General features: G+C 39.6%; 1 protein-coding gene across 1 annotated transcript in view; it reads left to right on the plus strand.

The window, feature by feature from the left end:
• The first annotated feature begins 8736 nt into the window (after positions 1–8736).
• ajap1 (adherens junctions associated protein 1) overlaps positions 8737–25830 on the plus strand; it is a 50403-nt gene continuing 33309 nt past the window's right edge. Inside the window, exon 1 of the mRNA XM_026153618.2 lies at positions 8737–9681. Within this exon, the coding sequence (XP_026009403.1) occupies positions 9653–9681 (29 nt within the window). The 5' untranslated portion in view covers positions 8737–9652. The remainder of the gene's footprint in view (positions 9682–25830) is intronic.

Consider the following 25830-nt stretch of genomic DNA (forward strand, 5'->3'; position numbering starts at 1 on the left):
CAAAGCTGCCTTGTACATTGTTTGATCAACTACTCCTTGAATGCAAATATTTTATTCTGATGTTGTTCTTATAATGCATAAAGGGGTGCACAGAATTCTAATCCAGCAAACACCAAAGGAACGCTCTTCCTTTAGAGGCCACAAGTTTGTGATGTGGTAATGGATAACACATACATTGCAAGGTATTATTAAACCCTCCCACATATGTTGCTTGATCCCCACTAACAGCCCACGCATGCCCTTCATGTAGGCAGAGTCAGAAGACATAGAAGACGAATTCAAGGAGATGAACTGAAATGTGAAGTCACATGTTGGGTGTCTTGATGTGAAAATCAATCAAGCTCATATCGGGGAGTTTAAAAAGTGCCAAAAAAGAAAGTGACTGGTCAGTTAGCAGTTGTTTACTCTGGCATCAATGACTCAATTTCAAAGTAGGAGATGCTTTCTTGCACCTCTTCTTGGACGATAATGACTTTTCTTTGCATTTTGTGTTGGCAATTTCACACTGCTTTCCTCTGGACAAGACTGAAATGCAGCACACCTCCTCACTCTGTTTTCTGTGCTGTGACTTAATTTAATGTGGTGTGGATAATTCAATTCACAATGAAAAACCGAAATGTTTTTTGAGTTATTAAAGACAACGGCTTGATTCATTGTCCTTCCCAACACGTGTTTTTTTCATTCATTAGTCATTAGCATGCCAAATGTTCCATACACAAAGAGTACATTGATCAGTTGTGTCTCCTTTAGTTGAATTGTGCTCTAAGAGGAAGTGGATGAGAACTATGGATGGCCTGGAGTCAAGGAGCAATATATATCAATAAATATCTAACATAAAGTAGTCTTTCTGAGTAGACTGTAAGCGAGCTTCACTTAGCTTCTCTTACAGTCCAGTGAGTGTGCACTACATAATCCAGGCAATACCTTCTGTTATTTATAGGAAAACTCAACCCCTGCTTTCAATTGAAATATTCTAATTAAAGTATTGCATGTTTTATGTCTCAGACTGAATACTAAAAAAAAGTGGAGTGGACAGTTTCCACCAATCCAATCATAGCAGAGTGCCAAATCGGATTCCTTGGCCACTCCGCATGTGGCTCAGAGTTAATGCCTAAGAGCTGAGGAGAAGCAGGACTATATTGCTGCCCTTTAACAACCAGTCTATTTATAGATTTACAGACTAATGTTAAAGAATAACAAGCAGCATTTAAAAAATGTTCTTTTTATTTGGCATTGTTTCTTATTTGTCAGCACAAAAATATGATCTCTGGTAAGTTAGACTGTTAATCCCAGCTGCCACTAAAATGTTCATCCAAATGATGTTGCCATAGTAACATCAGCTTTAGTCTCAGTCGAGCCTGCACATATTTGACCCACGAGATGCTGTGATTGTTAGATGTATGGTTGACATGCTAAAGAGTAGATTGTGGATGTGTGTACAGCTTATCAGAGTAAGGAGACAACACATTAATGTGGGTTCAGCTCTGCATGTCCTCCATCCCTGAGAACTGAAGGTGGGCAACTCAGCCACTCAGTGTACTGCCATCTACAAAATAATAATAATAATGATAATAAAATAAAACATTAAATGTAAACCTTCAAAGGTCATCTCTTTGTCTTGATGTATTTTGGCAACATTTAAAGAACAATTTTCACTCCCGAGTGCACCTTTTATTCAGAACACTGGACATAATTAAAGTTGTAACATAGGAAAAGTATATCTACACCAATATCATAGCTTACACAGCATTTTGCGATTAAAAGAAGCCAGTACAACCTTTGTGATGTAAAAAGTTGCTTGAAGAAATCCAGAGACTCCCCTGATAGTAACTCTTTTCCTCACAGTCTTTTGGGCTATTCTGGGAGACATGTCTGCCGGCTGATTCTGATTGGCACTACTTTGCCTACTAGTAGCATGAAGAGGAAAGTAAAAAGTGCCTATGTTGCAGCACTTGCAATATATTTTATCTGTGCTTGTGATTTCAGTTTGAAATTCCCACTAGCAAAGACGTTGACAGGAGAACCTGAGATGAAATTTTTTTCACTCTTTGATTCATAACTTTCTGTCATACAATGGAAGAATAATTTAGAGTGTTGTGCCAGGATTTGTGGGGTATTATACATTTATAGTTGTTTCATACAGATGTTTTTAACTTGATTTTCTTTCTTGAATAATTTTCAGCTGCAACAAAAAGGTGAAAACTTGATTTATATATCAAACTGTTAGATTATTAGATCACATTTTTAAAAGGAGTTACATATAATATGAACATTTCAAATGTAAATGATTAGAAATGTAATTGGATCTGTCTGTGATTCCCTATTTAAAACATGAGCACTTTGATATTGATGAAAGGGATTGATGCTTAGTTAAATGTGGCTTTGAAGATGCAATGAATAAAGAAATACATAAATGAAAAGTTGGTGACTAGTCTCTTCTTTTAACATTAGGAATGTTGGGACAGATACCTTATAATTTTGCTTGATAAAAATGTGTTATCTTCTCAGTCTTCTGTGTAACTCAGTGATATAACCTCTGTCCACGAACATAGTCCCACATGAAATGTGAAAAGGTTTTATTCTTGATTTAAAAAAAACCCCAAACCTCTGTATTATACAGCTATACAGCCACACTAACATTAGCATGGTGGTTCAGTTGCTAGCACTGTTGCCTCACACCCAAGAGGTCTGGGGCCTTTCTGTGTGGCGTTTGCATGTTTTCCCCATTCTTGGGTTCCCTCCAAGTACTCTGGCTTCCTTCCAGAGTCCCACATGAATGGGTTAGGTTCACTGATTATTCTAAATTGGTTGTAGGCATGAATGCGATAGTGAGTAGTTGGTTTACGGGCGCTCTGTTTAAGCCCTGTGACTGACCGGATGTCCAGGATGTAACCCACTTCTCACCCTATGGCAGCTGGAATGGGCTCTAGCCCCCTTGCAACCTTGAGCCTGATAAGTGGAAGAAAATGGACAGATGGACAGGTTGCTTGGTGCTTGGCCTCAGCGTTAGAGCACCACTGAAGACTCATATTCCCAATCAAAATCGCAATCATCAACTTGTGCCTGGATCTGATCCTTTGGCCCAAGGCAGCATGTCCTCACTGTTGAGCCGACAGCCCCATGGGAGGAGGTCCTCCATGAGGAATATCAAGGGAACTATTATATGCACACTTGGCAGCTGTGGCGAAGGTGTGGGGCTGGAAGGTGAAGGTGTGGCCAGTGGACGTTAGCTGGAGAGGCTAACTAGAAGACTGCTGAAGGAAGTCCACATCAGAGGACAGACCCATCAGAAGGCAATTAAGGAACTTGACACTGTCACCGACATAAGCACGTGGCGGACCTGCCTTGCCCGAGGATGTCATGTAATCAAAGGCTCGAACACCCAGTGTGGCTGGTGTATGCAACTGAAGATGTATTGCAGTGGTAACTACATGAAAGGGTCAGGAGGATCTTTCCAGCATCACTCAGAGCAAGTGCTGTGATGAATTTTCAGGGACTGTGACACCAGGTCAGATCAAGCAAAGTTATATAAAAACAGGACCAAAAATCTCTATATGTTTACACTGAAATAACATAATGCAGTAATGTTAAAGCAACTTGGAAACTCTTTCTTTTTTCCTTAGTGCTTCCAACAATAACTCTAATAAATGCAAACATTGAAGAGCAGCTAATTAAATAAAAAAATGTCTTGTCTACCTTTCCCATCTGTAGCTCAAAAAAGAGAACGGAAACAAAAAAGTCAAGACGGTAAGCAACAAAAACTAGTAAAGTTTACTGGCTGACAGTCACTCACAATAACTCATGCTGATGAGAGGGGATTTGCTCCATGTGGTCAAGCTCTGAAACAGATTACTCAGCAGGTTTTGGGACTCTGGATAGGGGTTTCGATTTGTGAGGGAGAGTTAAAGTTATTTGACTTCCTGATTTAAGGGGCAGTGGTGGAGCATCAGAGATACGAGCTGTAATTAACATATCGCTGAAATGTTTGCTTTGTACTGATAATCAAACCAAAATGACTAATGATGACTGAATGATGAATATTTCCCTGTTTAAGGAAGGAAGAAAAGTGTGCACACTTACAATATAGTTAAGCTTTTAATTTGACTAACTTGTGGAACAGAGTCTTTTAGCCAGAGCCGAATAGCATTTTACTCACTATTTCATGTTTCCTCATAGCAGAAGGAGTTTCATCACATTTCCCTGCATGTGCATCCTTTAATAGTATATTTAAATCCTGTATACAGACACAGTTTCATACAACTCATTTTTGAAAAGCTCATTGTGAGAAATAAGTGAAATAAGTGAAATAAGTGTAACCGAAGACGGTTGTCTTGCTTTAATCTTTGTAAACTGATGTTTGTGAGCTCTGCTTCATACTTGGATTTGTTTTTTTCTTTTAGTAAGTTTACAGTTTGGAAAGTAGAGGACGCCGTCCCCTGCAGCACCAGATTCAGTTTGTGAAAAAACAAGTGAGGGGCAACCAATCAGAAGAAAGCCTACAGAGACTGTAGCTTTAAATTGAGACACTTGTTTCAGACAGGGTATTAACTGAGCACCCGGCGTAAGATAAATGAGGATTAGTTTGAACTATGAGTCATGTAAAATTATTCCAGTGGAGTCCAAGAATAAAAATACGGAGACAGCACAATAGGTCTACTTCACTTTGTGAGCCTCTGTGCGCTTTCCGCTTCTGCTTCCAGTCACAGGAAACTTCTATTAAAGACAGAGCGAGTTAACTAATACATTATAAATAAACTGTACATAATTATTATCGTTCACTGGAAAACCAAATCCATCTGTGTGCTTACAAGCTCTTTTCGTATTCTCTTAAACATCTGTGCTTGTGGCCGTTTGTATAAACCTCTTAAGATTTCACTTTAGATTAAAGCCTTGGGCAGTTCAATTCAGTTTTATTTGTATAGCACCAAATCACAACAGATCTGGCTCAAGTCGTCTCAAGGCGCTTTGCACAGTAAGGACAAGCCTTCACAATATTATAGAGAGAAACCAAACAATTCCCTTTGAGCAAGGACTTGGCAGCAGTAGGGAGTAAAAAAAACAACAACTCCCTTTTAACAGGAAGAAACCTCAGGCAGAATCAGACTCGGGGAGGGCGGCCATCTGCCTCAACCGGTTGGGGTGAGGGAAGAGTGAAGAGCGCAAAGAAGAGCACTGAGAAGCAACAAACAACAAATACTCACCAGGTTGCTGAGGCCAGTAACAGATCAGAGACATGAGTCGGAAATACCCGCAGAAAGGTATGGGGGGGGGGGGGGGGGGGGGGGCACAGGAGCGAGAAGACACAAGAGACATAAATGGCCTCTTCCTCAGGGAGAGACTGTATGTTCTCTCCGTGTACCCCCAGCAACACCACAGCTTTAAACTTCTGCAGCATCAATTTCACCCTTGCACACTTAACTGTACCCACAACTGCTGTTCAGAGTGACTCAGTCCAGCTTAGCAGACACACAGCAATACCCAAATCCCTCTTCCTTTTAATTCGCACTCTCTTGGCGGGGTGTTAATGGCTTACACAACAGATGTTTAGTATGCTGCGTTTAGGTCCATGTGAGCCCAAGCCACCCGCAGCCTTATATATGACAACCTGTGACTCTTATCTCGGAGGCAAAATAAGCCCGTTAACACTTTACTGCACATATGCTGCTCGCATGAAGTAACAAAGGCAAAGGCACGTGCGAGTGCGCACACAAACGGGAAAGGGAGGAAGACGGCATGCAGAAACAGCGAGTGTGGGATATGGAGTGTGAATGAGAAGGGATGAGATGGAGGAAGTGACAGAGAGAAAAAGAGTGATGACAGCTTCCATCTGCTGCGGAGCCACGGACCGCTTCCTCAGACAGAGATACCCACTTGGATCAGTACGTACGTATACACAGTAATGGAGTAATGAGGGTATTTGACAGAAGTGTGCTTTATAGCAACAATTAGTGGGGGAGGAAAGTCGCATCTTCGCGTATAGAGCAGTCACTGTTCTGAAACAGCTGCAGTTCTGATTGGGAGATGAGTGACTTTCTTCATGACTAGATGCTGATCAAGGCAACCCCAGACAGGCACGCCAGAGGCAAAGTCGGCCTCGGGTTTAGACACTGAGAATTGGAGTGAAAAGCAAATTTAAATTCAGTAAATACAATGGCTATACATGCTTTTTTCTTCTTTTCCAGGAAATTCTAGAGCGGCTGCAAAGGCTAAAAAACAGGTGTGATGCGTTCACCAGTTTGACACGTTGACCCCGAGGTGTACAAGAAAGGCCGGCACATCCCCTCTTTCTCTCACGCAAGAGCTGGTCTTGTCATGGGTAATATTTTCACCTATCTCGCTGTGCGGTCACATGAGCACAATGATTCTAATGAAATTGGATTTTGCCTACCGCTGATATCTTGTAGTACAGGTGTGCAAAAAGCCCCCAGGTTGACAGTTTAATGCTGCATTCGTGTCATATGGGAACGATGGTAGATATAAGCCCCTCACTAGAGAATACCTGTCGCTTTAGCTTCAGCACTCAGCTAGCAAATGTTACAAGGAAAGAACATTTAACCTCAGATTGTGGAGCTATTCCAAAGCTCAGGTGATGTGATTGATCCTGATGTTCAGAGCACTTCCTGATATCTGACATCTCATTGTAGCTATCTCTGTTTATACTGTGTATTGTACACTATGGACCTTTTTGACTTGTGGGGCAGGGAGTGTGAAAAGCACTGACAACATCAATCACAGGTGAAAAACACATGATAATCAATTTGATTACATTGAATGATGGATGAGATCCCACATTTCTAATGACAAACTGATCTAACAGAATACAGAAATGTGTCTTTTTTCTGTCTCTTTTGAGCCTTTTAAAACAGTTAAAGTGTTACAGACTTAACTGTAACTCTACTCACGAGTTACAGAGTAGGGGACCCTTAAAGTCTTACTTCTTTGGCATACAGTGAAATAATTCCTGCTCATTGCCTGCTGTTGCCATGCTTTCCATAAACAGAAACTGGTTCTCTGGTGAAGGACCATGTCCTAGTGGCATCAACAGGAACTACACATTCTGGATCATGACACCTGTACCAAGGAATATAGGAAGTATGAGCCAACACCAAACTGAAAAAGGATGGGAGGTGGAATACAAATTATGAATAATGGTATAAAAACGTATTTCAGTCAGGCAAGTTCTAGTTTGCTTAATACCACTTTCTTACAAAAGTAAGAAAGTGGTTCCATTATTCATTCATTCCATTATTTGTTCCATTATTCGTTCCAGTTCTTTGGTCAATTTACACCATCAAAATAAATCAAATGAAAAAGGTTTGAAACTTCAATTTTCCATTTTTTGATTACTTCACAAATGGGCTTGTCCGTGCCTCTGGTTAAAATGTTAATGTTTCATATTGGGCTGTTGCTTCAGAATTGGACTTTTGAACAAAAAAAGGGACTCTTTTTAATTTTCCGGGCACTCCTTTGTGGTTGGACTGGATCATTAGAGCATTCGCAGAGTCTAGAGCCAGTTCAGCAATAGACCCTGTAATACAATTGCAGTATGTATCATATAGGCCAATATTACCTTGGCTAATTTATTATCACACTGTGTTAGACATGCATAAAATGTCTTCAGCCACAGGTCAATGTATTGTTGTATTATACCTTACATGTGCTGTAGTAGACTGTGTCATTGATTGGCTACATATTTATTAATCATTTTTATTTATTTCCCAGAGATTTTTTAATCCAAAAATATTGCTTCAAAAATTTATAAAGCAAATAAGAAAAAAACAACTTCTTATCTAAACTGAACAACAAGTTTTGCGGCTTCAACGAAAGACTGTATATAAAAAATGTATCTAGTTACTGTGATGCCATCTATTTCAGCTTTTTGAAACCAGATGCTGAAGAGTATATGTGATTAAATCAGCAATCCCGCTCCATCACAATTCACAGGTTATTGCTATAAAAAAACAACAAATGCGACATTGAACACGAACACAGTTGGGGTGAAGACCCATTAGGCAATCATCGTGTATAAGTTTCAATAAAATCTCTTTTCAGAGTAAAATCTATTCTGAAGGGAGTAGCAAGTCTTGTAAAATTGCCCATAAAACAATAAATATGATTTTGACCTTGACAATTCAGATGGCTACTCATTAGATAATCATTGTGTAAGTTTGATTAAATTCTGATCAGTAGTATAGGAGGAAGATTAGAGGAGAGAGGATGATTTTGACAACCTCCTTTTGCAGCCAGACGCATTTATGCTTATTGATGTCCTTGTTGTGTCCATCTTTTATATACAGTCTATGGCTTAAAAAAAGAAATAACAAGAATAACAAGCAGTTTGTGAGCAAGCTGATATTGAGCAGTGTTGTCGATCTGCCTGGCAGAACATAGCAACACCCAGGCTAAATGAACTGGGTCGTTTCTATTTTATGTGTCTCATATCATATAAAATATAAATTATTTTATGATATGCTATCTTACAGGCTACAAGGTTATTTGGCAATTCCCTTAGCTGGCTACAAAAGTGCAGATACGTAATGGTCTCACTGTTATATGGTCTTCCAACCATAGTGTGCAGCTCTGCACACTTCTGTACTCTACTGGATTTGTCATACCCAGTCTTGCAGTCATGAATGTGCACCCATATGACGTGAGACACTCCAGCACATGACATATTTGGCTTTAAAGTGACGTCACGGCAGCGTGGGGCTCAGCAGGCAGATCGTTCGTCAGTCTGAGAGAAGAGGAGCAGCAGGAGGAGACGTGCCGGTCTCCTCTCCGCTGTAATGACAAGCCCTCACAGCCACTCTCTCCAACTCCTCTGAAACAACCCTCAGCCTCCAGGATTTTCCTCCGCCGCTTCCCCTCTTCCTTTTTCTTTTCAGTTGCACCTTATTTCATTTTACTTTCATTTATTTTACTTTATCTAACCTCTCAACCACCCCCCTCTACAGAGATGTCAACAGATAATGAAGATCCCCTGCCTCTGGTGACTTGAATCCTCCCTGCTTCAGAGAACTGAACATTCTCATTTTCCGCCCCCCATTTTTTTTTCCAATTTTCTTTTTTGGACGTTCATCTGCCGTTCAGCAATGTAGGAGAAGTGACGGCGTCATTTCAGCAATGAGGATGCCAACTGCATGCCCCGATTTCGGCTCTCGGCATCTTGCATCTTTGCCTTTTCTGCTGGGGCGACTGAAAAATGAACGATTTGCGTGAAGGCAAAGTTTGAGGGTACCTCTTTCGGTTTCCCGCTCACCTGTCCGCCTGCACGCGCCTACCCCCTCTCTCTCCTCTCGGCTGGTGAGCAGGGAGAGCAAATCATCGCCAACAGAAGAACTGACGGACAACTTCAAAGAGACCCGACAATTGTTCTGGTATTTTTAGTGGAATTTTTTTTGTTTGTTTTTTTCGGCAGTGTTTTTTTCCTCCTTTTCCCCCCCCTGTCCTTTTTTTTGGGAGGAATTTGATGTGCGCAACGTAGAAGGATATGGCTTAAATGATGTTTGCGTTGACAGCTGGAGTAAGGTCCGTAACTTGAGTGCTTTCTTCTCATCAGCAATTGCCGACTTTGGTGGAAAAACCCATCCAAATGGGAGGATACCTGGAGGACTGAGTCGGTTTTCGACAGTCGAGAGAGAGAGAGAAAAAAATGTGGATAAAACGGAGTGTCGCGCGCAGGTAAGGCACAAATTATTTTGTTCAGTAATTACTTTGTACTTAAATTCTTGAATGATTAAGGGGGGAAATGTAGACTGTGATTGTGCATTGTAATTTCTCTTCAACAGCGTGTCTCAATTTTTTCTTTTAAATCTACGCCACTGCAAGTTATTAGAGTCTGCTGGAATTGATGAACGAATAACATAGATCAATTGGACTGTGAAAAGCGCGAGGCTGTGGCTGCCGCTGTGTTAGAGTTATACACATATTAGCTGCTTTAGTGTTGGTAATAAAGAATATCCGGGTACAGGCTTTCTATAGATATGTTGTGTGATTTTTAAAAAAAATTTTAAGGAAGAAAATAATTGGAAAATTTCACATCCTGTACGCTGGGGGTCGCCAACAGTACGGCGCAAGCGACGCACATACATTCGCAGATAACAGACGCGTGCTCAAAGCGACACGTGTGTAGACACACGCGCGCGTGCGCGTGCACAGTCTCAAGGTTAGGTCTGTCAATTCCTCCCCACTTGTGAGAATAAACGCGTCCAGGTGAGCTCCACGTGCAATTCGTTGGCATAAAGTGAAGGTAAAATGATGAAATAAATAAAACTGAGAAGCTTTGACCCCAAAATATTAAAGCACTTGGTGTTCTGATGAGTGCGTATCCAAGCACAAGGAGAGGATGGCATACAAAATATCTGTGCGCAGGGGTCAGCTTGATCACACTGAACAACACATCCCTTATCTTTTTAGGCTATATTAAAGTCTTTTTGCCTGAGAAATAGTTTTTTTTAAATGATAGATATGATAGAACTACATCCCTAAAGTGAAGATATAGAAAGTAGGCTTCAGACTTCAACTGATGAGTGAGGAAGTCCAAACAAAAGCCCTAAGTGAGATCATTCATTTGCCCCAAAGTGGGTTTATAGGTAATGACACACTGCAAAATGAGACCAAGTCTGTTTTCTTGCCACCTGCTGGATCCCATTCCCACCGGCAGCTCATATTCCTGCCCAGTTGCAGCCGTACATTTGTTATGCATGACACACGCTGTACATCTTTAGGGCTGACCTCGCAGGGTAATGGCAATGCACGTCTTAGACAGTGCAGTTGTGCGAGATGATGAAATGAAATGCCATGCCTTTAGATGGATCGGCAAGGGGCACAGAGAAACCAATTTCCATCATCGGGAATTTCCTTGTCACTTGCTCACACAAACTGGAATGTCCAAATGGGACATTGGACGATCTGCAGCCGCTGTTATGGACTGAAGTCGCTTGTTATTAGCAGTAATGTACCCTGTTTTGTAGTCAGGTATTTTTACTGGCTTGGGCCTTTTCAGGGCGCAGAAGTTATTGTGCACACAGGAATCTGTGCACATGCATTAAAGGCAATAAAGTTGTTTATGTGACAGAGATCTGTCCATTTTCCTTTAAGTTAAACCCCAATTATCAAAACTCGTTAAAGAATATTAAAATGCTCTCGGTAGTTCAGTAGCTGTAGCCGAAGCATCTTCATGAGGTGCCCACGGTTACTCTGTGCACGAGAAACCCCGCCACAGTCTAAAGTTTTGCAATGCTGTCGCTGATTATCAGACATTGATGGCAGCAGTTGGTGGCGGGGCTTTTACTGGAGTGATTTCCTTCCCTGCAGTATGGGTGGTGAAAATATTTACTTTCCTTTGTTTGAAAAAAAAAAAAGGATGGATGAACTGAATGTGTACAGAGAAAGCCACTGTACCTGTTGGAAGAGACAAAGAACAAACCACCTACAGAAAGTAAATATGTGGGCGTAAATGCAACCGCACTGGCTTCAGTAGACCAGGAGAAAAAAAAGGGCTGATGGAGAGTTACAGATACAATTTTAAAAAAACAAGGCTTCTAGAGATGACTACAGTAGTTACTCATCGTTCTGGGCAAACCGTCTCATTAAGACAGCCTGTGGGCTAAGGCTGGGCTTTAGTGATTATCACTATTATTTATAGACTTACTAAAAAGACTGTAAAGATGTGATGATAACATGGGAACGAATTGTAATTGGGTTCTTATTAAAGTAGCCATCCCAAATTGTAAACCAGCTGTTTGTTGGTGTGCATTCAGTTTTTCTCGTAAATGGATAACAATGAACGCTCATGACCTGCGACATGCTTCACTGTCTGTGATGTGTGAAATCTTCCAGTCAAAGCTAAATGCTGGTAATTTGCAGCGTTATAACGAGCTTGAACCAGAGAGCATCTGACTCGAGGGTTAACCAGCGGGGATTCGGCTCTCACACACTCGGGATCTCTGGGCTGAGCCTTTCATGGATGTCACACAGTTTCAGGTCCCCCATGGCGAGCTCTTGTACAGCTGAGGCACCGGAGATGCTATCAAGCCTCGGCACACTGCGGCAGTAAAAAGCGTTGCTGACTGAGACACCAGTTGCCTTTTACGAAGGCTTTATTTGTCTTGTTTCACTTGCCTGGCAGAGGATTGTAAAGCATAGATGGCTGTGTCTTTGTATGTTTAGCCTTTTCTGCTCAATAGGGATACATTGAGTGATCAAGAGTGATACATCGAGTGAATTTGACAGTAGTGATTCAGATATGCACTAAAAAAGAAAAGAGAGTGGTTTTAATGAGCTGTGAGCTGCCTAATATTGCTACACCTGGTGATAATTTCTTTGGTATTTTGCGAGTTACTCCTGTGTGAAAAAGAAAACTGTTATAATAGTCTAATTCTGATTAATATCACTGGCTTAATGAGAAGGGTTCCTCATGTATTACAGTTTGCAGTGAGGTGTTTTTTTCTTCCCCAATGAGAAAAAGTTGCACCGCATCATCAGTCTGCAGCTGGTTATATGACAAGCCGTGGTTCTCTTAGCGAGCCCTACTAAGAACTCCAGGGCTAAACATGGCATTACTGTGTTAGGGGCCATCAGATATTCAGATATTCCTATGATTTAGGTGCCATCTTAATAGCCTCTATGAGGGTTATTAACTGGGCCTCTCTGGAGCGTGATTAACCTAATTTGCAGTGAAATAGGCTGTGTTGCTTCTTGGAGATCCTATCCTCTGGAGGCGTGTGTGTCTGTGTGTATGTGAGAGTGTGTCTGCATGTGTGTCATTAGCACCCTGTGCTCAGCAGGAATCTGTTAGATCCAGAAGGACCGGTACAGGTTGTCCCTTTCTAATGACATAAAAGACAAAAAAGGCATGGACGCTGTCCATCTAAACCTTCTGGAAATACCTCTGAGAAAGAAAGAGAACAAGAGAAAGGCTAGCTGTTGTTGAAGACGTGGGTGAAACATGAACGACCTGTCACTGACTGGCATAGCAATTAGCAGAGAGGAGTCAAAGGCAGAATGGGACCGTAACTGCTACTGTGCTTTAATTTCTTACTGCAACACATGAGTGCATATCGGAAGCTTGAAATGAGAAGCCTGGAGTTTAGCTCATTAAGTTTTTTCTTTCTTTTTTTTTTTGAAAACCGAACACTTAAAATACTTGAATTTATGCGCTGGTGATCAAAAAAAAAAAAAAAAAATCAATAGCAATCAGAATAAGTGTTTTGCTTTGTGGAACTGGCTGTAGACCGCCAAATGACAGTAAACCTCAGAATAAAACCTCCATATTCAGATCTCATGAATTTATAGTCCGTGTTCTAACTTTATTGGCAGCAACCTTCAGCCTGATTGTGTTTAATCACCGGCTTGTCCGCTTTGTGCTACATGAAAAAAGTGTGCGTGTTTCTATCGCACTGGAGCACAACCATCCACTAAGTAAAGGAACTAACAGCACAGAACTCATACTTGATTCATGTAGTGAGCTTTTGCTGGATCAATACTGCCTCTACAAAGGATCAGACTTATCCGTCATGGCCCTTCCCACTAACTGGCCTTCTCCAGGCACTGGGGTGCCTCTCAGAGGGCCATTTTCTACTCCTCCTCCTCCACCAAAACCCCAAACTGCCACCTGCTTTATTTTGTGTTTAGCTACTTAGTGGTATTTGCTGTCAAGTTTGTCACAAGAGACAAACAAGACTTAAAGACAGTAAAGGGCTGATATGACCAAAGCATTGTCCTGTTATTTCCTTTTTCCACCATGTTTCTTTACAGCCCTGCTTATCTTTCTGAGCATGTGGGTCATGTACACTCTACTGCAGTGGGAGTAATTAATGGGATGATGCAACACTCTTGGCTGTTGCGCCTTAGACCCCCCATATACACACATATACACACTCTGCCCCACCCATTTTCTCTTTTGTTTGTTTTCCTCGATGAATTATGTTCTGACCTCAGCAATGCAGCAATGTTTCTTACACTACGGCCATAGTAGCAGCTGCTGCAGCTCAGCCTTTCAGGCATGGATGGAGTCTTATTTGTGTGCATATCTGTTTGTGTGTGTGTGTGTGTGTGTGTGTGTGTGTGTGTGTGTGTGTGTGTGTGTGTGTGTGCGCGTTGCACACTACCAAAACATTTGGAGGATTTCATACAATATTTGCCTCCCAGAGGCCTGCTGCACCGAGGCAATCCATAAATCTCTGGAACTCTTTGGAAAGCCAACTGTGGTATTTATCTCCCTAATACTGGATATCTACTGAGGACAGCTTAACTCCTACACCTTGGAGCCTGCATTTTTACGAGCAATGCAAGCACATGCCGCTGAGATCCCTAAAAATAAAATAGCTAAATAAATAAATATAAACACAGCAAGCATCTAGAGATAATCATAAACAGTACATTTTGATTTATGATGAGAAGAGCTAGGATTTATTTTAGAAGTAGAGTGGGGAAATAAGGGATGCACTGAGGCATTCGGGCATCATCCAAAGTAAAAGGTCATAACAGAAGTTCATGTTTCTACACAGATGATCAGTATCTTCCTACCAATGTTTCTGACCTTTCAATTTGATGTTCAAGATATTCTGGAACAAAGCTCTCATGTATTACAGATAACATGGAAAGGTACTGTATGTTCACTATCAGTAACTAAGGAGGGTCGCTCTGTATTTCTGGTAATTTGGAAAAAGGACAAAACATTTAGTTTCCTCAGAGTCAAGATGAAAGCCGGGCCACTGTGGAAGGGAAATTGTTTGTATAACCTGCATCAAAGCAGACAACTTGAGTGATATGCCTTTTTTCTTTTATTGCTGATCAGTGGGATATGTCAGCGGGGATTGTAAACATCTGGCAAGTCTCAAAGCTAATCACATTCATTTGATACTAGAGGCATGTTACTTGGTTAGAGTGGCATTGAGGAGGATTTAGCCACCACAGTCAACAAATTAGAAACACAACGTAGTGGGAATAAGCGATTTGGTTCCTGTGTATCTTGGCAATTGTGCTTGCCAATACAGAGCCATTTCCATGTAGGTATGTTAGTGTGTGTGAGTGCGAGTGTGTGTATACATGCTGGGTTATATTTGCCCCATCACTTAGTCTGAGAGCTGAGAGCTTGAGCACACAGCCCTTTTCACTTTCCAACAAAGGCGTGATTGCATATTCAACAGGCTGCAAATACAGACTCAGGGTATCACGGCTCTTCCTTTAAGTGGACAGAGGATGAACCCCCTCAGGTCTTCTGGATGAAATGCAAATGCTTCTGCAATTGAAATGCAAACAACGACCAACAACCATGGTCTGATTGTCAGTTTAAGTATGTGGTGTAAAGCTGAACGGGAGGGTTAGAAAAAGTGCAGTACATAAATACACAGGTCAACTAATTAAGGTAGGCTAAGCTATCATATGAATCCAACTGTAAATCAATTCTCCCCTTCTGTTATAGATACATTTTACTTCCATATTCCACTTCCCAGTGTCTCTCTGTCTCTGCCTTCTCTCCTCCTGTGTGCACATACGCAGTCTTGCTGTTCTGTCTGTTCCACCACACAATTAGTGATTAGCGCTACAGCAGGTAGCTAGTGCTGTAAAAATCAAGTGCAACATAAAATTGTACCCACCCTCTCCAGTCACATCTAGGGATGGGTATTGATAAGATTTTAACGATTCCGATTCCATTTTCGATTCTGTTTAACGATTCGATTCCTTATCGATTCTCTTATCGATTCTTTTTTTTTTAAAAAGGAGAACACTAAGTTCGATTAGCTTAGAACTTTGTTTTATATCTTCTCTTTGAACAAGATAGAAATTTAGGAGTAACATGGCCTTACACACCCAACAGTGAGATCTTAAGAGATCCACAGCCTACGGCTCTTCAATGGGGTGTCACAGGGTCCCCAGGAAAAAAAATGTATATGTAAAATAATAAAATTAATATTCTCCTGTAGCAATAACAAAGTTTAACATAAATTATTCTGTAGCAATTACACAAGAATATCCAGTAATGTCCTGCCTACAATGAAACACATTCACTTACCAAAGTGAAATCGGGGGCATCTGCTGTGGCAAATGGGTGCAAGCCTTTGACCACAAACTTAGACACTGCTCGGTGACATTTGTCTATCCTGGCCTGAAAGGAGACGCTACCGGTAGACTGCAGCGAGAACTGCCAGCATCTGAGCCAGCCAGACTCTGTCTCTCTCATCATGGTTATCTAAATGCAACGCACAGTAATAGCAGGTTTTGTAATAAGGTAAATCGCGCTAACATAATATGCAATGCTAATTGATTAGTTACCTGCAGTATTAACGGGAGAGGACGTGGAAACGCTACCGCTGCTGCTGGGTTGAGCTTCGCTAGTCCGGAGCGGATCAAAAACACGACATTCGTTGAAAGCAATCGCGTGTTTTTTGAGCAAATGCTTTTGCATATTCGTAGTGTTTCCTCCCTTTGATGAAATCTCTACTTTGCAAGTATTGCACGTTGCCCTGTTGTCATCCTTTCTCATAAAGTGTAATCAAACTTTTGAGCGTTTGCGCCGCTCAGGCGCCGTGTTTCCTACTGGGTAAAAGACGCTACTCAACGTGATGACGTCATTCGGGGCGACTGGAATCGATAAGGGAATCGTTTTTAAAAGTGGCAAACGATTCCAAGGAATTGAAACAGTGGGAACCGGTTCTCAACAAGAACCGGTTTTCGATACCCATCCCTAGTCACATCTAATCACATTTATATGAAAAACGTGATGCTCTTCTTCCATGTTTCTGCACTTATGTCTTCAAAATAAATGACTAAATAATACAACTGTTATTGTGGGTGTTGATTTTTATTCCACATATTAATTTGTAACATTTATATGTGGAATATTTTAACTATAATACATTAGAAATACTAATTTTATACATTTAGAGCCATAATTTGTTTGTAAATTAGACCATTTCTGTAATTCTGTACCAAGGGATTTTCTATCAAACAATCAAGATGTGATTGAAGTTAAAAAGAGGCTATAAATTAATTGGAAAAACTAATCTGATTTTTACATATAACGACTGTATTTATTACTTGGATTCTTTGACTGACTTGGCCATTGAAGAGTCCTAATTTTCTTTATCTCGACAAACTTCATTTGCACTGTTATGTACCATCTAATCAATTTTGAAGCATTCGAAAATCTGAACAGAATATATACTTCACATTTCTTCCTGCTACTTCTGTCAACAGTCACATCATCAATAAACAGTGGCGCCCCGGTACCCCTGGCAGCCGTACAGCCACATCCTGTCACATTGCCTCCATCATGTTTCACAGATAACGTGGTATGTTTAGGATCATGAATTGTTTCTTTCCTTTTCCAAAGTTTTCTCTTCCCATCATTATGGCAAACAGTTTTCTTGGTTTCTTCCATTTTTCTTTGTTTTTAGAAGTTGCACAGGCTCTTGTTTTCTGACCTGGCCTTCCTGTTCTTGAGTGTAACCAGAGGTTTGCACCTTGTTGTAAATAAACACTGTAATATTTTACGAATGAATCAGACTGTTAATGTTGCCACTCCTAAAAGTTTTGCTGTCCCTGTGACAGGTGTGCTCTGTTTTTCAATGTCATGACGTCTTCTGTCCCTTGGACTAACATCTTGTGGAGCATATATTTAAAACGACAGCGAAAAGCTATAAAATACACATCCAACACTGTGAATCGACTTCACACATTCTGATTGTTTTGTCATGAAATAACAAGAGAACACAGGCTAGACCTGGCCATGAAACTTCCTGGCCAGTTAATGTTGAAGCTGTAAAACTTTCTGAAATAAAGCTGAAAGTATGAACTTCAATTATATTTGATTATTTGTGTGTGGTGTGGGGCGATAACTACAAAAACAGGTTTTGTTCAAAATTTATGACTCTTCCTGTAAATGCAAAAATCTAATAAAACAAACCTACCTAAATAAAGATACAATACAATACAATACAATACAATACAATACAGGCATGAAACAAATAAGAATAAGAAAATCTCTGACAGCAAATAAACCACAGTTATTAAGAGTGAAATGGTACTTAAACATAAATACTGTTACATGTGTGTAACATTGGGGGATGAAAAATAAAAACGGAAAACATGATGTTCATCATGAGGATCGCTTGTAGTTAAATGTATAAAGATGCAAAAACTCCCGTCCCACTAATATTCCCTCAGAAATAAAAAGGCCATTGGAGTCTTTTCCCTGAAAAGTTCTCTGCACATTGGGAGATAGTGGAGGGAAAAAAAGTGCCAAGCAAAGGGAAAAATGAAAAGTGAGCAGAAATGGATTAAAATAACAATAGAGCATTTTGCTAATAGTCCATTTTGAGCTGTTGCCACAATGTAATACTGTCTGTGAGAATTATGGTGGATAAGAAAGGTGCTGATGTCTCTAGAGACATACTAATGCTTTGCATGCCTTACTTTGTGAGAATGTTAGTGTTTGATAATGGATAATGCTGACTGTCATTCTTTCTCTAAGACACGTTGCCTATTAGCACATATTAAATCCTGCAGACAGTTTTAGTAAATGAGGCTTTGCTTTCTATTAGAAAATAATTAACTTTTGTATTTGATAAAAATCTAAAGCACTATTTCAACAGTGTCTCAAAGTTCAGTGCCATAAAATGTTTCCATTGTGTCTGGGTCTGTGGGCCAGGTGCCAGTTAAAATGAGTTTTAAATGGAATAATGGAACGAACTGTGTAGCCTCATAATTCACAAATATCCTGTATGCAGCACCATTCATCAAAGCTGCAGAGAACTCCTTTCAGCATTTTGTATACCTTCTGACATTTTCAATTTGCATTATCATTAGCAGTCTATTGTGTTTATTGAACTGGAAAAGCAGGCCTGCCATATTTTTCACATGAATAACATTCATTTCTCTGAGAAGTTCAGCCTTTTAAATGGTCGTATATTTTCTTAAATGACAACTGGGTGTTTCTTTCAGGCTGTACGCATGATTACACACTGTTCTGCAGATTTTTGTTTCTTTTTCAAGAGATGATCCCAGTCAATTTAGGCATTATCTCCCTGGAGACACATTAGGCTCTTTCAGATATGCACTTCTTTGCAGCGATGACACTGCGCCTGAACTTGTCGACTTCATCCTTGCACTCTGGTCATGTGTCCATAAAAGCGGTGGTGGCAGTATTACTAAATTGGATTTAGTAACTATAAAGATGACACAGTATAGTATTGGCATATTTTTCAGTATTATACACTAAATATTAATATTTTCTTAAATAAATTAAAAATACTATGAACACAAGGTCTCATCTCTCTGATGCCAACATGTTGCCATCGGTCTGAATGAGTTTTTGTCAGGGAACACAACTCAAGGAAACTCGACTCAATTGGTTGTCAGTTGGTTGTTTACTGGTTATATTCATATAGAACAGGATAACCATCCTGTTCTGCTGAGCACAGGTGTACTAATTAAATGTGAATTTCTGTCTATAAAGAAAGATATGCAATTTTGATGATTTATTACAGTTAATTGCTGGATAATAAAAAATGGATTGAATGTAATTGCCAACCTTTAATTGGCATTCAGTTGCAGACTGATTGCAGTCTGACTCTGTCTTAGGGCAACATCTATGGCAGGTTTAAATGACAGTCTTGGTGTGCTTGACAGTAATTTTGCAACGAAAATGACATAACAAAAAAATTCTGAAGGGATTTGATAACCTTTTCTTATTGGATAAAACAGACATTGATATGGTTTAATTTTAAGGACATAATTTGCAGTTAAAAACAAGGTCCCACCTCTTGTAGTAACTATACTGCATGCATTACTTTAAACACAATAAGTTTGAATACTTGCACTTGCACTAAAGAGCAGGCATGCACGGGGCATGTAACGTGTGCTGCATGTGCTCATAGTTTCTCAGTTTGATAAAGTTGTTTTGGAATAGCATTAAATACTATTAAGATTATAAACTATCTGTCTGGGAAACATATTCTTCTGCCATTTTTTTAGTAAGAAAAAAAAATCATTTAATGCAGCACACATGTACTGACCAATCGTGCATGTGCTGTAGCTCTCTCCATCTTATCTGTCATGAGCAACATTAACATAAAAGAAAGCCCACTTTCACAGACTTTCACAGACTGATGAAGCCTGCAATATTATAGTATCAGCTGTATTAAAGTAACCCCGACTCTAGCTCTGATCTGCCTGTCAGGTTTAAGTGATCAGTGTACTGAGGTGAGATCAGGGTAGGCTCATAGAATACTGTGGCTACGAGTAACCGCTAGTTGCAGTGATATGACATAAATATTTTAGCTGTTAATGGCTTCACATTTTTACTAATGATGCCCTCATAATAGTAGATTTCATGCAAACCAGTGTAGAAGAATATTACTGTTATTGGAACCTTTGCATTTGCTTTATGTTACAAAATTTCTGCTCAAATTTGCTGGCAGCTTTCGAATTGATAGAGACTGCTTATTTTGCTTATAGAATGTGGTAGATTTAACTGACAGATAAGCAAGCTACAATAATGGTTAAATGAGATGTAAGTCAAATTCATCCAAACCTTTATCTTAGTCCATCAAACAGTTATAAAGGAAACTGAGTCTGGACTAACATGGTGGGCTGAACAACACACCAGTATGTGCTTATTAAAATAACAGATGCAGATTTAAAAGCAGTGACCAGGCTTATTGCCAGAAAGCAGTCTTTGTGTGATCAGTAGCAAAAGCACATTAACTGAGTAGTCTGTACGATAGGTCAGCTCTTCATGTAAATGGATAGGAGGATGAAAGCAAATAGCTGGGGGGAACAAAGGTGGTGTTATTTCTACCATAAATAAAGAACAGCAGATTTCATTCTTTTGTTTTTTCTTTTTTTTAAAAGGCAGAGCTAGTTTGATTCCACCCAGAATCGTGTGTTTTCTCCATTGTGTGGAGAAAAAAAGTGTGAGAGGAAAAAGAAAGCCTGAGAGACAGGTGTATTAAGGGCAGCAGAGTGGTCAGAGTGTATTTGAGTAAGTGTGTTTCTGGACCTTGTTGCGGTGAAGCTCCCACATATTCCCTCAGTCCCCCTGAGAGTTGTGCACCGTGTGAGCACTGTGCAAAAAAACAGCCTCACTTTTGTTCTATAACCTAAATGTCCCAAAGGTCTGCAGCCCTATCATCTGCTTCCCACCCCACACGCACACAGATGATGAAGCAGCAGTTTGAAATTAAACCTGTCTGAATACATTTAGTCTGCATCAGATTTATTCATGCACATAAAACGTCTGCTTTTATATATTCTAGATCTTGAGTCTATTTGCTCACAGTACACAGTAGAGGTTGGGCAATATTTTCTCAAAATGATATTACAATATTTCAAGGAATTTTGTGATAACGATATTTATGATGATACAGAAAAAAAATACTGAAGTGTATTTTCCACCATTCTTTTCAAATGAGCTCGTTTATGACACACTAACTGATTCAAAGTGAGAATCTTGTGCCCTCAGTTGTCAGCAGGAGCAGATTTATATTGCATTACTAGTGACATAGGAGTATATATAGCAACACAGGAAAGCCACAAAAGTAGCCAAGGAAATGTTATGTAAAAGTAAAACATAACTGCTTATCACTTTAGTTTAACAATAGCTAAAGAAACTTTACCTTTTAACTCTTCGGGAGTCTGGGATGTTGAGCTTTTTAACCAGCTGCTTAAAGTCCTGTTTTACCACCATGTAACCGCATCAGTAATTTTCCTTTACCTTTCACACAACTGGCAGATGTTCCGGCGTCGTCCAATCGAGTCATTTGTTAAAGCTCGGGTCACACGTGTACTTGATGGTTTGTTTGTAATGGTGAGCCAAGTTTGTTTTTTCCACTTCGGTGTTCCTGCATTGTAGTGTCTCCACCTTACAATATAAAGTGTCTTAATTGACTGTTATTGTGATTTTGTATAAACAAAATTATATTGAACTGAATTGAATTGAATGTTTTGCAAAGTGCTGTGTTTGGTTGAAGTGACTTCTTTACTAAACATCAATGGAGGCTGACACATGGCCTTTGCTGTCAGACAAATTTGGCCTTGTTCTGTGTGCTAGGAAATATTATTGTATCATTGATAGCGTGATACCACTACAACACAGTTTATCACAGAAAGAGTTGCATACATACAGTAAAGTATGTAAAAAATAGAAGCAAGTTTTGAAAAATAGAAGTTTTCATGCATGAAATACATTTTTAATCTTTGTTTGCAGTTGATTTCTCTGTACATCATTTTAATCATAATTTTAAACCCAAACATATTCTGTGAGTAGTTTTGTCCATTGTAAAATTGTAGGGCTGCTCGATTATGGCAAAAATGATAATCACGATTATTTTCACTGAAATTGAGATCTCGATTATTTGACGATATTTATTTAACAATAACAATGTATTGAATAATGACTTTAAAGATTGTCAAAAAATAATATACAATAGTGTGCAATACTGATAACAGTGCAAATGTTTGCAATATAAAAAATAAATGAAAAATGTAAACATCTATGTTTAGTGAACTTTGCAGTGTTGCTCTGTGGTGCAGCTACGACACTGTAGCAAAGTTTACACACTATGTCTACTTGATCCACGTCTGACTCCGCGAACCCATAATGTTTCCGCACCACTGAAGTTTTTTTTTTACCTCTCTTTTCAACCAACGGCAGTCACTCTCCTCTCCAAATAACTTCTGCTTAGCTTTCCGAGCATCCCTCGGGTCCTCTTAATCAGCGGTCCCCAACCCCCGGGCCTCGGACCGGTACGTAAGTTGTTTGGTACCGGGCCGCGAGAGTTGAGGCTCAGGGGTGAAATGTATAGTTTTCAGGGTTTTTAAATCGGTTTTTAGTGTTATTTTGTTAGCGTTTTTATTGTTTACTCTGTTTTCCTGGGTCTTTTCACGTGTGCTATGAATAAATTTTCTTTTTTTCGGTACCGGTACTAGTTTTATTCTGTTGTATTTATCCGCGACACCTTAAAGGCCGGTCCATGAAAATATTGTCGGGCATAAACCGGTCCGTGGCGCAAAAAAGGTTGGGGACCGCTGCTCTTAATTGTTGTGACACGTGTTCGAAATGCAGAGAGGTGCGCTCGATTTGCCACACGGAGCAGCGCGAGAGTAAAGCACGAGGGAGGGGCTAATAATCGGCTCAGTCATTTTTAATGATCGTTGAAAGCCCAGATCGTAATTGTGATTAAAATTCGATTAATTGAGCAGCCCTATAAAATTGTTGATTTGTTTACCAAACACAGATGAACTCATTTCTACACCGCCACATTTTCTAACCAGCAGTCTCTGAATATAAACTAGTACTGATACTAATATATGCACAATATTATCATCATCAGTGCCGTCATACCATGACTGACTGAGATTGACCAAGGCTTGGCTGTTGGCATGCCTCAAACTAGCTATAAAAGCACCATCTCTGATCTTACTGAACTTGGTGGAAATCTGACTGGACAGAGGTACTGAGATCAGGTGTTCTAACCTGAACTTGTGGCATTCTTGCAGCAACAGTCCACCTTTCAGCTATTTCAACAGAAGACTGCTTGTTGCCACACTGCCAGAGTACACAGCAGGGCTTTCTGGATCCCAAGCATATCTAGACACTTCCTTGGCCAGCTTTTATTTATGTCTGCTATTGAACATGCCTAGGACATGCTGGGTTGATATGTTCATCAGAAGTAGCTACAAACAATGACCACTACACAGCTGCAACGACAGACACTTCTGGGTGCCGACTTGCATAACGTCCAAGACCTCATATTAAACATCTTTTAGTCCAAGCTTTATCAAGCTAGTATCTATAATATCTATTTAAAATACAAATTTCTGTTTCTGTTTTTGACTTGCTTATACACATACATGGAAACAACTGTTTTTAGTCATGATCTACTGTATTTGTAGTCACTTGTCAATAATCACTAGTTGACATGGTTATTTACCAAAAAATAGCCAAAACAGAACATTTGTTATTATTTATGATACCAGGTCTGTTAAGATATTTTACTTTAAAATCCAGGTATGGACAATCATGGTAGCACAAATATATTGTAAATGTGTGAAGAGTCAAGTTGGTAGCAACTAAAAGTGAGAATCACTTGACACCCCATGGTATAAAATTATCACAATACTTGGCAAGATACCACATTATAGCAATTTTAACATTTTCCAATATTCTATATATAGTATTGCAATAACATTCATTTTGATTTATTAGCTTTTCTAAACTGCAAATTTTGTCCTCATAGTTAAACTTGGTCAGTGTCTGTTTTATCCACTAATAAACTGATGTTATTTCACTCCAGTTTGACAGGCTACTAACACTATCACTTAAACCTGTCAGAAATGTTGCCTTAAGTTGGAGTCAGTTTGCAACTGAATGGGGTATAATTGGAACTTACATGCAATCTTTTTCCAATAATACACCAGTTAACCGTGATAAACCATCAAAAGTCACATATCTGTTGCAATCTACAGAAATTCACATTTAACTACCACATTTGTGCTCAACAACCTTCCTGTTCTATAGGAATATAACCAGAATACAGCGATGTGACAGCCAGTTGATTTGATTCCTGTAAGTTTTGCTCATTGACAAAGACTCATTCATACTGATGTCCATGTGTTGCCAATCTGTGGATTTATAAATTAGACAACAATTATTTGTAAATTGTCAACAAGCTCTCTGAGGCTGATAGCAGTCGGTCCAACTTCATCAAGCTAAGCGTGTCCACTGTCGGATGGATTTTCCGTTGAGTTGACTTAATGCAAGTTTTCTCAGCGAACGTTATCTCAGGATCGTGATGCATGAGACGAGGCCTCTTGTTTGTTGTATTTTATTGCATTGAATAAAATATCGATATTTGGTGTCCTTATATCAATAAAATCTCACCACGCAAAATACGGCAATATTATGCCTTCATTTTTTACTCACGACTAGTAGTAAAAAAGTGCAGTTCCACCAATGATTCAAAAAAGCCTCAAACATTAGAAGCTTAATTTTATCAGTGGGGAATATGAAGGTTTGAGAGCCTCTTTATTACACACATGGATCAAAACAAAATTTAAAAAGGTTCATAATTTTACATGAAACTGGCTTTGTAATCATTCAACCTTTCCTTTTATCTTCCACCTGCTGCTGATGTGAGCCTGTCTGCTCTGGGTCTTCTGCTGGGGGAGAGCAGGATTTGATTCAAGTTCTACATAAAAAGCCAACTGTATGTCTGGTTATAAGTCAAAGCAACATGTTAAATCTTTCATGCACTTTTATTAATCTGTCTAAAATGAGCCAAAAAAAATTATCACAGGATGTGTTTTAACCCTGTCAAATTGTCTTTCTGGAGCATTTGGAATTTTCAGGAAACTTACAGCTAACAGGAAACATTTTATAAATTTGATTGTAGGGTTTAGAAAAAATAAAAGCTTAGCTGACTAAACTGTTTCCACTCCAAACTTCCTTTGCTTTCTTGAAGTGGGATTGTATAAGGTACTTATCCATAGTCAGAATATTACCTACTGTTGGCATGCCCTCAAACAGATATGGAGATAAAGCAAGGTATTGATGTAGGCGTGTATTTTAGCCACCCACTTACAGAAATCAATATTAGATTAGGCTTAGGCTATATTTAAAACAGGCTGTAAAACATTTTTCTGCCTTGCCGTCAGATGACCATTTCACAATCGGTGTAATCGCCTTCTAAAGTCACTGGACTTTGTCAACACAGTAATTTTACCTCGGAGAACGCTGCATTTGCAGGTCAACTGCTGCCTCAAGTGATTAGCTTATTTTTCTTATTTTCTGATCACACAGTGGTGGTCCAGCAATCCAGTGCT

This window comes from Astatotilapia calliptera, chromosome 20 (genome assembly GCF_964374335.1).
Source record: "Astatotilapia calliptera chromosome 20, fAstCal68.1, whole genome shotgun sequence".
NCBI classification, from domain to species: Eukaryota; Metazoa; Chordata; class Actinopteri; order Cichliformes; family Cichlidae; genus Astatotilapia; species Astatotilapia calliptera.